Below are 12,009 nucleotides of genomic sequence, written 5' to 3'. Positions count from 1 at the left end.
TTAATTTTAAGAAAAGAAAGTGATATAATTATCACAGTACTCTGCTATGATTCTTCCAGGCTGATTTCTTCTCCATTCATTCCATTTTCCTGATTCCCAGAAATGATTTTTCTAAAAATGCAAATTTTATGCTAGTTTCCTGAAGAAAGGATTTTAATCTGAACTTTTCAGTGCCTAAAAGACATAGTCGAAGCTCCTCTGTGGAGCCTTTCCTTCTATACCTCTCTTCCAAATGTGAATTACATTCCCTCTGTTTTCTGTTATTGTATATATGTGCTGAATGAAACACATGTCCTTATATATGAATGGGAAGGAATCATCTGTCTTCCTATACCTAGGAAGTTGTAAGGAAGGCAGGAGAAAGGAGAGACAGGGAGAAGAGTTAGAATACTATGATGCTAGTCGTAGCAACAAGGTAGTATTGATCAGAAGGGTTCAGAGGAAAGAATTTAAATTGTCAACTTGCCATTGCCCAGAGGCATCATCTTCAAACTTTTTGATCATGGAGCCCTCTCCGTAAGGAAATTTGAGTACAGGCCCCTGATATATGCATGGTGATTTATAAATTACATAACATGAAGTGATGTACTAATATGTATTATGAAACACAAAAATCAAAGGATGGGGCAAAAAATTATAAAAATGTATTCTAATATGTTCTTCAAATCTCAGTAGATGAGTCCATTCTCCTCTGGAGGCCACTGATCTGAAGGATAGATCCCAAACTTACTAGAGCATAAAAGATCTTTTATGATCTTACCTCTAGCCATCCTTCCAGCCCATCTGTAACCAGTACCAGCTACCTCCGTACTCTCCTTTAACCCTCTTCAGCTTCCAAATTAACTTATTTTTCAATGCTTTATGAAGTAAGATCCAGTAGTTATTTTATATCTCTGTGTTTTTGCATCTGCTTGGTGTGGCCACTGTCTGCATGGCAAGCTCCTATCGACACTTCAGTTCTTGCTCCAATATTATCTCTTCTGAAGCCTTCCCCAACATCCCAAGCACCATTACCAGAGTTGTGAAAGATGTTGCAGGGACACAGGCAAGGGGCTGTGGCTGAAAACCATGAATCAAAATGACTAAAGGTGTGGAAATTGTTGTTATGAGAATACTGGAACTTAGACACATAAATGGTTAAGTATGAGGTGGGACTGGCAAGTTTAAAAAGAAGTGACACTGTGATTCATTCTGTTTTTGTTGGTGTAAAGCAATTAATTTATTTCATAACCAAAGTAATATATGTATGATAATGTGGAAGAGTTTTTACCTGAATTATATAATTAATTCTATTTTTAAACTTTTAATTATGAAACATTTCAAAAAGACTAGCATGCAAAAAATAATACATAACAAACATCTATGTACCCACCACTAGAATTAAGTAGATATTAACATTTTGCCTTGTTTCAGGTTGTTTTTTTTTCCCCGTTGAAAGAGAATTAAGTTACAGTTATAGTTAAAACTTTACCCCCTCAATCCTTTCTCTCTCTCCTCAGAGGCAACCACTGTAGAAAGGATTTTGTTAGCCACTTTTTCTGGAAAATATATGCAGGGAGCCAAAGGTAAATTTCTGCCAGTGGTCTAAAAAAGGCATAATCAGCAGGAGAGAGAAAATGGATTCTGTATTAGTGTAAACCAATTCATTAATGTATATATGAGATGATGATTGGTTTGGGATTTTTCTTTTGCCGGAGGAGGCTTTAGAATAGGGAGACATGAATTCCAATTTCAACTACTATTTACTGGTAGCTGTACTTAGGTCTGGTCTTGGTTTCATCTCCTGTGAAAGGATAAAAACGCGTGTCGTGCATTATTTTTGTAAGACTAAAACTAAGTTTTCAAAACACACGCACACCTGGGTGCCTGGGTCAGTTGGAAGAGTGGGCAGCTCTTGATCTTGGGTCATGAACTTGAGCCCCACGGTTGGATGTAGAGATTACTTAAACTTTAAACACACACACACACACACACACATTTGTGGCACAAGGTAAATGCTTTAAATGTAGTATCAATTATGATTACCAATTTAATTCAGAATTCAAACTGGTCATGCTGGTTAGACTACAGTATTTTCCCAACCCTTTCATTTTGTTTAGTACTTTGGGGCAAACCAACAGTTTTTTGGGACTGGCTTGTTATACCTACTTCAAGGGCTCCAGATGGCCCAGGCCACTCCACGAGTTAAGGGGATTGATGGGTGTGGTCAGCAGGCATGCCAGTCAGGAAACTGCATGAGAGGATCAGGCTAGTAATAGAGCTTGGTGGACTAGCTCCCTTTTTACTGTCCTTTGTGTGGTTAGAGACTACACCCAATCTGTGGAAAAGCTGCCTCACAAGCATGTGCCATTAGTGAAGAAAGGAGCTCAGTGAAAAGAGATTTGCCTCGCCTTTATTAGAAAAAGACCTTCCTTTTGATCAAGTAGCATTATCTTCCTGGAACAATATAATGAAAGTCCTGAAAGTGGAATTGTTGTTCCTAGGAAAGAAATTCTGGGTAGTACTTTACCATTTACAAAGGTTTTTGAGTGCATTTGTCGCATTGTACACCTTTACAACAACCCTGTGAGGGGGCTCAAAGATTGAGAGATGTATCTAATACCACATGGCTGATGAAAGGTCATTGAAGCTTAAATACAGGTTTTCCAATTCAGTGTTTTTTCTCCAATTCAGTGTTCTTTCCAATTCTTTCAGAATTCAGTATCTCAGAATTCTGTTTTACTATACTGCTGTATTATTTCCCTAACCATGAGCTGAGGAACTTAAAATTTTCACTCGTTTCAGTTCATAACAACTACATGCTTTAAAACCTAAGTTAAAATATACCAAAATCACACAGCTACCTGTAGATCTGTCCCCAGGACAAGTCAAGGAAGAAGGTGCAGAAAGAGTAGTTTTGTGATTTTCATTATATCAGTTTCATAATTTTTTTTCCTCATAATTTCTAAACATAGTAATTTGGGCTTAAAAATAGAGACCTACAAGGTAATTTTTATATTCAAGGCTGGGAAAAAGTGGTGCCTTTCAAAAAAGAGGAAAACTGAGTATGGGAAGTGTACTTGATATCTACTGCTCAGTAACAATTTTTTTTTTAAATGCAGTGTGGAAACATTATCTCACATAAATTCTGAGGGCAGGAATTCAGGAGTAGATTAACTGGGTGTTACAGGGTGTCTCATAAGGTTGTAGTAAGATGTTAGCCAATACTAGAATCTTCTGAACACTTGATGAGGCTGAAGGGTGTACTTTCAGAAAGGCTCACTCAACGTGGCCTTTGGCTGGAAGCCTGTTTCTTGCTCAGTAGACCTGTATCTCTATAGGACTGCTCATTACATGGCAGAGAAGTTACCCCCAGAGAAAAAAATCATTCAGTAGAGGGATCAAGTGCCTTTTATTATCTAGTCTTATTTAGCCCATTGTCACTCCTGCTTTTTTTTTTTTTTATTTCTTAGAAGCAAATCACTAACTCTAACCCACACTCAAGGGGAGGGGAATTAGGCTCCATCCCTTGATAGGAGGAGAAGCACAGAATTTGTGGACATGTTTAAAGATGCACATACTAAATTTGAGCAAATTCTGTTAAGTGTAGGCAGTGAAGACAAAATGTGGTAGGGTATTTAATATGAGAATTGCCCTTGTACAAATTGAAGCAAATGAGATCACTTAGATATTGAAGTCTTGGTTTCAAAAAAATCAAAGAACTTTGAAAAATGAAATCAGATTGAGTAAGTTAAATTTTAACTGGACTTGATGTTTATATAAAGCAGTTAAATAATAAATGGGTTTATGTAATAAATACTACTGTAGTATTACTATAATATTTTCACATTAATGGAACTTTAATATGATTGCTGTAGATTTCCAACTGATACCATACAGCGCTCAAAATGGATCAGGGCTGTTAATCGTGTGGACCCCAGAAGCAAAAAGATTTGGATCCCAGGACCAGGTGCTATACTATGTTCCAAACATTTTCAAGAAAGTGACTTTGAGTCATATGGCATAAGAAGAAAGCTGAAAAAAGGAGCTGTGCCTTCTGTTTCTCTATACAAGGTACTTAAATCTAGGTGGAAAAAAAACAATTCTACAGAGCCTTTAAAAACCAAGATACCTCACATGAGATTTAAAAAATCCTAAGTCTTAAAATAAGTCCAGTAATAGATTTTAAATGCTTAGAAAACTTGTTTTGGGTTTTTTTTTTAATCTATATGTAATGTTGGAATTCTTTTTTTAATTAGGTATATAAATGCAAATCGTTGTCAAGATACTAAACGGATCACAAGATTACTAAACTGATCACAAGAATCAACTAGTAGATGCCTTAGAATTCAGGCTTTTGTTTAAGTGTGAGACAGTTTCCAGTATACTTAGAAATGACACCTTTTTAGGACTCCTCCAATAATGTTATTAATCTCGACCAAAAATGTACCTAATTATTAGCATTGATATAGAGAGTTATATACAGAAAAGAGAGGGCTTTCCATGAGTCAGTTACCAGTATTCGTGTTACATTCTTTTGTTTCTTGGCCACCTCTTGGCCACCCTTTTATACATGGCTCGTCACTGTCTGCACAGCCTGCAGTAGTCATTTATCTGTTCTATCCTGGTGCTACCCTTCCCTCCTCTTATCCATTGGAATCTCCTTTCGGTATTGTTTTGTCTCATTCCTCTATTCAGAAGAATGTAGTTGATGTCAAATCCAAACTCAAAGCTCCAAGAGCTTCCTTTTAATTGTGCATTTCTACATTTGATCTAACTGCTCTGAATTCTCTTTTCAAACTATTGTATTCTTTTTTCAAATTCTCTTTTCAAACTACTGCATCGTGAGAAATTGACTTGCTTTCATGCTTTTGTGTAAAATCAACAGTAGTTATTATTTACTGAGACCTACAGTAGTCCAGGCCATTGTGCCAGAAGATTTACATAAATTATCCTTAAAACAACTCTGTATTATTAACCACATTTTACAGATGAGGAGATGAGGGATTGTAGAAGTTTAGTGACAGCTAATAAATGAGGGATCCAGGATTCAAACCCAGATCAGTCTTAATTCCAAAGCCTGTGCTCTGTCCACTATGCCTTCCTTTTTGCACAAATAACTTTCCTGTCCCCTCTGTTAAGTCACGTTATTGCTTCTTTAAAAAACTACTCAAAACTCATTTCCACGAAGCCTTCCAAATTACCACCTTTCTGTTGTTACCTTAACCATTTCAGACACTTTCAGCATCAGGTTACTATTTCTGTAGAGATGAAAAAAACCAAAAAACCCTTTTCACATTTTCCTATAAATACATTTGAAAAAATCATAGATTCTGACCTTTTTCTTTCATAATTAACACTCCACAGCAACCAGGTGAGTGCTTTGCATTTAGTGGTATTTTTATAGACCGTCTTCTGTGTAATCTCAAAAATAAACTGAATTTGATATTGCAGGTTCTGCAGGGTGTACACCTTAAAGGTAAAGCAAGACAGAAAATCCTCAAACAGCCGCTTCCTGATAATTCGCAAGAGGTTGCTACCGAGGACCATAACTACAGTTTAAAGAGACCTCTGACAATAGGTGCAGAGAAACTGGCTGAGGTGCAACAGATGCTCCAGGTGTCCAAAAAAAGACTGGTCTCTGTAAAAAACTACAGGATGATCAAGAAGAGAAAGGGCTTACGATTAATTGATGCACTAGTAGAAGAGAAACTCCTTTCTGAAGAGACAGAATGTTTGCTACGAGCACAGTTTTCAGGTATGTTCCCCTTTTCCGAATGACCATTATTTACTTTGTTCCTGCCTATGAAAATGTGCTTTTCGCTGAAACATGAAGTCTCGGGGTAAACAAAAAGAAGGAAAAGTAGTTGCCAAAATCCTTTTAGGTATTTCTAGCTTTCAAAGTAATGTGTTTATTAAAGGAAAAGCAAAGAAATATATAAATGATAAAAATTACACGTAATCCTGCTACCCAGAGATGAGATCATACGGTTGATACCATATACTGTACTTTTCATTTTTTATAAAGCACTCATTTTACTGCAAATTCTTTATAAGCAATTTTAACTGCTACATAATTTATCACTAAAGTGTTTTTGTGGTGGAGTTGAACCAGATAATTTGCCAGTTCCCTTTGAGCTTGAAAATTCTATGAGTGTCCATATTATTTTCTCAAATATAGAGGATATATATGTCCATTGGAAAGACTACCTACTCTTCTTCGTGAACCAGATATTTGAAGAGGGACAAAATAAGTATTGCCGACTTACTCTTTGATGAAAGCAGCAGAGATTTTGGATTTACATTATGGTAAAAAATAAGTATGTCTTGTTTCTAGAAAAGAGTAGGTATCTTCAAAGGAGGAGAATATTTTGTGTTCTTCCAGTAGGGGAACAGAGGTAATAAATAGAAATCCCCACCAGGAAAGAGGATTTTTTTTTTCCTCAAGGTAGGCAAGATTGTCTATTCAATCTGAATAGCATCCTATCCTCAGAAATGTTTCTTGTGTCTCATTTTCATTCCGATAAATGGTAACCAGGGAACAAAATAAAACAAATATACTTATAACCCAGAGACTTCGGTTTATCCAGTTATTTCATTCTCTTTCCTATTCCTCTAAAATTCTCCACTTAGGCTGCCAATGAATAGTAAAACATAGTGATTCAAATGGAAACTTTTTTCTTCTCTCTTTTGAATGAAGTGATCCAAGATGAACAGGAGGAATTAATTGGTCAGGAGGCCCTAAGATTGGATATTAACCTTTGAACAAACTCAGTTAAACTGTGATTGGATTTGGATTTGGATTTGGATGCCCACCTCAGTTAAACTGTGATTGGATTTGGATTTGGATTTGGATGCCCACTGCATTTACATCCAAATGCTATGATCTGTACCTGAAAATGTCACTGTATACACTCTTCATCACAAAGAATAAATAAATTTATTTTAACAGATTTTAAGTGGGAGTTGTATAACTGGAGAGAAACAGCTGAGTACTCTACAGAAATGAAACAGTTTGCATGTACCCTCTACTTGTGCAGTAGCAAAGTCTATGATTATGTAAGAAAGATTCTCAAGCTGCCTCATTCTTCCATCCTCAGGACGTAAGTGAATTACTCTTTAGATGTTAACGAGTATTTTATTATTTTGTTGCATTTTATGTGTAAGGCTATTCATACTCATACTCTCATTTATTAATCCATTTTCTCTTTTTAGAAACTTTTAGGTGGTATTTGCATATTATCACAGCAGCAAGATTTTCACCAACAAAATGAAGGCATATAGTCTGACAATTTTTTTTGCATCCTCCAGATGGCAGAGACACTCTCAGTGATAAAAAAAAAAAATCTGGATTCTAAAATACTTTAGTAGTTTGGGGACTTCTAAAACCTTTCAGGGGCGCCTGGGTGGCTCAGTTGGTTAAGCGACTGCCTTCAGCTCAGGTCATGATCCCGGAGTCCCGGGATCGAGTCCTGCGTCGGGCTCCCTGCTCAGCGAGGAGCCTGCTTCTCCCTCTGACCCTCCCCCCTCATGTACTCTCTCTCTCTCATTCTCACTCTCTCAAATAAATAAATAAATCTTTAAAAAAAAAAAAAACCTTTCAGTAGTTTTAATATCAGACTATCCTAGAAAATCTAGAACAGTTCTAGATTGTCACGATTGGTTTGAGGCTAAGCACAAAAATCTGCATTTTTGTAAGCACTGTAGTTGATGCCCGGGGCAGGTTGTTCAGGGAGGAGATTTTGGTAAACAATTTTGTAGGATTTGTGGTCAAAATACATAGATGTATTTATAACTCTTAGTGTTATAACCCTGTGTTATAAGCAAATAACACAGAGGCTTTACAGTAATGTCTTATAAAAGTAATACTTAACTTTTACTATTTTTTTTATTACTGGTTTTACAGATGCCTATGTATGTATGTATGTATGTATTTGGCTTAAAAGTGACAGAAATTTATTGTCTCACAGTTCTGGAGGCTGGAAGTCCAAAATCAAGGTGTCATCAGGGTTACTTCCTTCTGAGGGCTGTGAGGGAGGAGGGTCTGTTCCGTGTCTCTCTTGACTTGTAGGTGGTGGTCTTTTTCCCTGTGTCTCCTTAGATCATCTTCCATTATATATGTGTGTTTTGTGCCCAGACTTCCTCTTTTTTATGAGCCAGTCATGTAGAATTAGGATTCACTTTAATGACCTCATTTTAACTTGATTACCTCTGTAAAGACCGTATCTCCGAATAAGGTCACATTCTGAGGTACTGGGGATTAGGACTCCAATGTATCTTTTTTGAGGGACACAATTCAAACAGATAATAGTCACTTTCCTGATGCATAATATAAGCCTCCCCATTACCCACAACCTGTAGGCCAACTCCTTCCTGTGGTTTACTGAACCTCACTGATGTCTGGCCTTAATGAGGAGCAGGGACAATTCACTCATTTAATTATTATTAACATTTAGGGAATTTTCTTCCCGTCTTTTTCCTGTGCTTAGATTTATTAGTTTTTTACATAGTTACAATCTTTAACAACTGCATAGTATCAGGAAGTTGTGCCCTACTTAACCAGTGCATTCTCCAGCTATTGGACATTTATTTATATTGATCAAGCCTAAGAAAGAGAGAGCATGATTATGAATTCTCAAGGAGTTTTGCTATGTAAGGAGCAGAGATATGGATCTGTGGGGCAAAGGGAACATAGGTGGAGGGGAGGGCGTCTGTTGCGAGCACAGTTGTTCTGTGTTTGCGCGCTCAAGGGAATGATCTAGTAGGGGAGAAAATTGGTGATGCACAGGAGAAAGGGTCATTGCGGGGGATAACATCTGACACCATTGTGGAGAGACATCTGGCCTTAATGAGGAGCAGGGACAATTCACTCATTTAAACAGGAAGAAAGGCAGAGATACAGATTCAGTAGGTTAACAGATTGATGGTCGGAAAATGAGTTTTTATTGAATTGCTTCTGTTTTCTCAGTGACATAAATATAATAGCTGAGGAGCGCCTAGGTGGCTCAATCCATCAAGCAACCTGCTCTTGATCTCAGCTCACATCTTGGTCTCAGGGTTGTGAGTTCAAGCCCCACATTGGGCTCTGCACTGGGCATTGGGGAAGGAGATAAAAGAAGTTTGGGGAGAAAGGAGAAAATGTGAATAGTTGTTTTTTCCCCTCTGTGATGATGGAGAAACAGTTATATGGTAAACAATTAGATGATGACAGACCAAGCCAGATTTACATTTTTTTCTAAAAACCCTTGGTTCAGACAGGTGCCTCCCTCACTAATTTCTACTTGTATCTTTCTCTAATTCTTAGCCACTATCAGTCCCTTCTCTAATTTTCTGTGCACTGATGTTGGATCTTTTTCAGTTCTCTCTTGAATTCTTTATGTCCAGAACCTTTCCAGAGCTCTGCTTCTTCTAATTCCAGTTCTTTGGGTCTTGAAGGTTTGTTTTCACATATCTTTTGTAAGAATGTCATAACATCCTTAGCCTTCCTTATTTTAACAGTGATAAATATGGAATGATCTTATAGATTTTTTTCTAATTTTCTATTTAGATATTCATTGCAATTTAGTAAATTAGCTCCCTCTAATAGGGAAGGTGGAATGAGAAATTGAAAGGTAAACAAGACCATGGGAGGGTCTAATAGTCTTGAAAAACACTCAGCTCAACATTATGGCTCTTCAGCGCTCTAATTTTTCCAGGCAGAGTTTTAAGCCACGCAATGGACTCCCTATGATCACTCCATAAATAAGCTAGTGTTTAATTTAAAATATCATGTTGATGAGAATGTAAATCATTGGTAAAAACTCTGTGAAAGAAAATTTGGGAATGTGAATTAATTTTAAATTGATTCACCCAATTATCTGCACTGGAGGTCCAAAATTTGTTTTTAATTTCTTTTTTTTTTTAAAGATTTTATTTATTTATTTGAAAGAGAGAGAATGAGAGAGAGAGCACATGAGGTGGGGGAGGGTCAGAGGGCGAAGCAGACTCCCTGCTGAGCAGGGAGCCCGATGCGGGACTCGATCCAGGGACTCCGGGATCATGACCTGAGCCGAAGGCAGTTGCCCAACCAACTGAGCCACCCAGGTGCCCTGTTTTTAATTTCTTATAAAAGTTGAATCCAGGGGCACCTGGTGGCTTAGTCGATTAAGCGACTGCCTTCAGCTCAGGTCATGATCCCAGGGTCCTGGGATCGAGCCCCATGTCGAGCTCCCTGCTCAGCAGAGAGACTGCTTCTCCTTCTCCCTCTGCAGCTCCCTCTGCTATTTCCCTGCTTGTGCTCTCTCACTCTCTCTCTCTCTCTGTCAAATAAATAAAATCTTAGAAAAAAAAGTTGAATCCATGCATTTCAATGCTAGTGTAAGTAAATTTACCTTTCTATCCTACTACTAGGAATTGCATAAGTGACATGAATACGTACATGTATATATGTGCACCCAAGTACACAGTACAGTACTGTTTGTATTATCTAAAAAATGGAAACAACCTGAACATCTTTGGTTATAGGTTAAATTATTTATGGCTTACCTATACTGTGGTATACCATGTACACATTTAAATTGCGGTAGGTCAGTAATTAAGGACACAGAAAAATATTTCTGTAACATTACTATTAAGTAAAAAAAATAGATTTCAGTATAAATTTTGAAAATTGTATCTAGGTGTATATACATAAAGAAATCTGGAAGAACGTCCCTGAAATATTAAAGTGACTATTATTTTTTGTACCTTTTGGTATTGTTTTACTTTGTAAAAAAAATGACACATTTTTTTAATCAAAAAATTTTTTCATTTTGAGGGGGAAGAAAAGTTTGAGTCACTTCTCTACGGTTCTAAGTCACAAACGGTTTGGATATTTCCACTCTCAGTTACAAAAACTTTTAGAAACAAGGCCACATATCTTTCTGCCTGATATTCAAGACCTCATTCTCGTAGCTATGAACATTAAGATACCATTTAGAATTCCATTTAAAAATCAAACTCAAAGAACGTAAGCTTTCTTAGCCTATTTATTAATTTTTTTTAAAGATTTTTATTTGTCAGAGAGAGAGGACACAAGCAGGGGGAGTGGCAGGCAGAGGGAGAAGCAGACTTCCTGCTGAGCAAGGAGCCCAATGCAGGACTCAATCCCAGGACCCTGGGATTATGACCTGAGCCAAAGGCAGTCGCTTAACCGACTGAGCCACCCAGGCATCCCTTCTTAGCCTATTTAAAATAAAAACTTTTACGTAGAGGCATGAAGTAGTTTCATTACATACTGATTCCATATGCAGCACGGTTAGCATCTTTGGTGTTCACTTGAGGAATCTTAATGCAAGAAACAAAAATTTTAACAATTAAAATTTGGAGACACATTTGCAAAGGGCATCCAACATACTAGTGGGCTATAGCATTGCCTGTTTTGTCATTATCTTACTATTTTAAAGTATCAACAGCTGATTAATACTTAAAATTTTTTTGATTAATACTTTTGTCTCTTAAATAGGTTAAAAGCAACTTAAAATATGTCTTTTGGCATCCTATAAATGTGTTTTTCAAATCCATTAGTGCATCTGGAAATTTAGTGGGTCATAATTGGCATTATATACACACATGTTATATATGTGTGCATGGCATGTAGTGAGGGTAAATTTCATTTATGGAACTTTTAGGTTGCAGCAAAATATTTGGAAAGCCCTGTCCTGAAATACTTAGGTACGTTAGAGTCTCAGTTAGAGGTCGGCTGTCCAAGAAGAAACCTTGGCAGCTTAGAATATAGCCCCCAAATCAGAAATATAACCTCCCCTGGGGCACCTGGGTGACTCAGTCAGTTAAGCATCCAGTTAAGCATCTGCCTTTGGCTCAGGTCATGATTACAGGGTCCTGGGATCAAGCCCCACATCGGGCTCCCTGTTCAGTGGGGAGTCTGCTGCTCCCTCTCCCTGTCCCCCTGCTCATGCTGGCACACCTGCGCTCTCTCTCTCTCTCTCTCTCTCTCTCTCAAATAAAAAAATCTTAAAAAAAGAGGGCCCGTGGGTGACTCAGTTAAGCTTC

The 12,009-nt window shown here is 37.4% G+C and overlaps 1 protein-coding gene across 3 annotated transcripts in view; it reads left to right on the top strand.

Annotated features, from left to right (window-relative positions):
- Window positions 1-12,009, top strand: part of THAP9 (THAP domain containing 9) — a 37,925-nt gene that overhangs the window by 1,807 nt on the left and 24,109 nt on the right. For all 3 annotated transcript variants that reach the window (XR_015767791.1, XR_003612469.2, XM_028124148.2), the window contains exons 2-4: window positions 3,858-4,053; window positions 5,434-5,737; window positions 6,932-7,082. Coding sequence is in view for 1 of the 3 variants with exons in the window: in XM_028124148.2 (XP_027979949.1) it covers window positions 3,858-4,053; window positions 5,434-5,737; window positions 6,932-7,082 (651 nt within the window). In the remaining 2 variants the exon portion in view is untranslated. The remainder of the gene's footprint in view (window positions 1-3,857; window positions 4,054-5,433; window positions 5,738-6,931; window positions 7,083-12,009) is intronic.

This window comes from Eumetopias jubatus, unplaced genomic scaffold, assembly GCF_037043125.1.
Source record: "Eumetopias jubatus isolate StellerSeaLion01/CBP00866 unplaced genomic scaffold, mEumJub1_p1.0 scaffold_2, whole genome shotgun sequence".
Taxonomy (NCBI): domain Eukaryota; kingdom Metazoa; phylum Chordata; class Mammalia; order Carnivora; family Otariidae; genus Eumetopias; species Eumetopias jubatus.
Note: the sequence above shows the minus strand (reverse complement) of the source record. Positions and strands in the feature narration are given on the sequence as shown.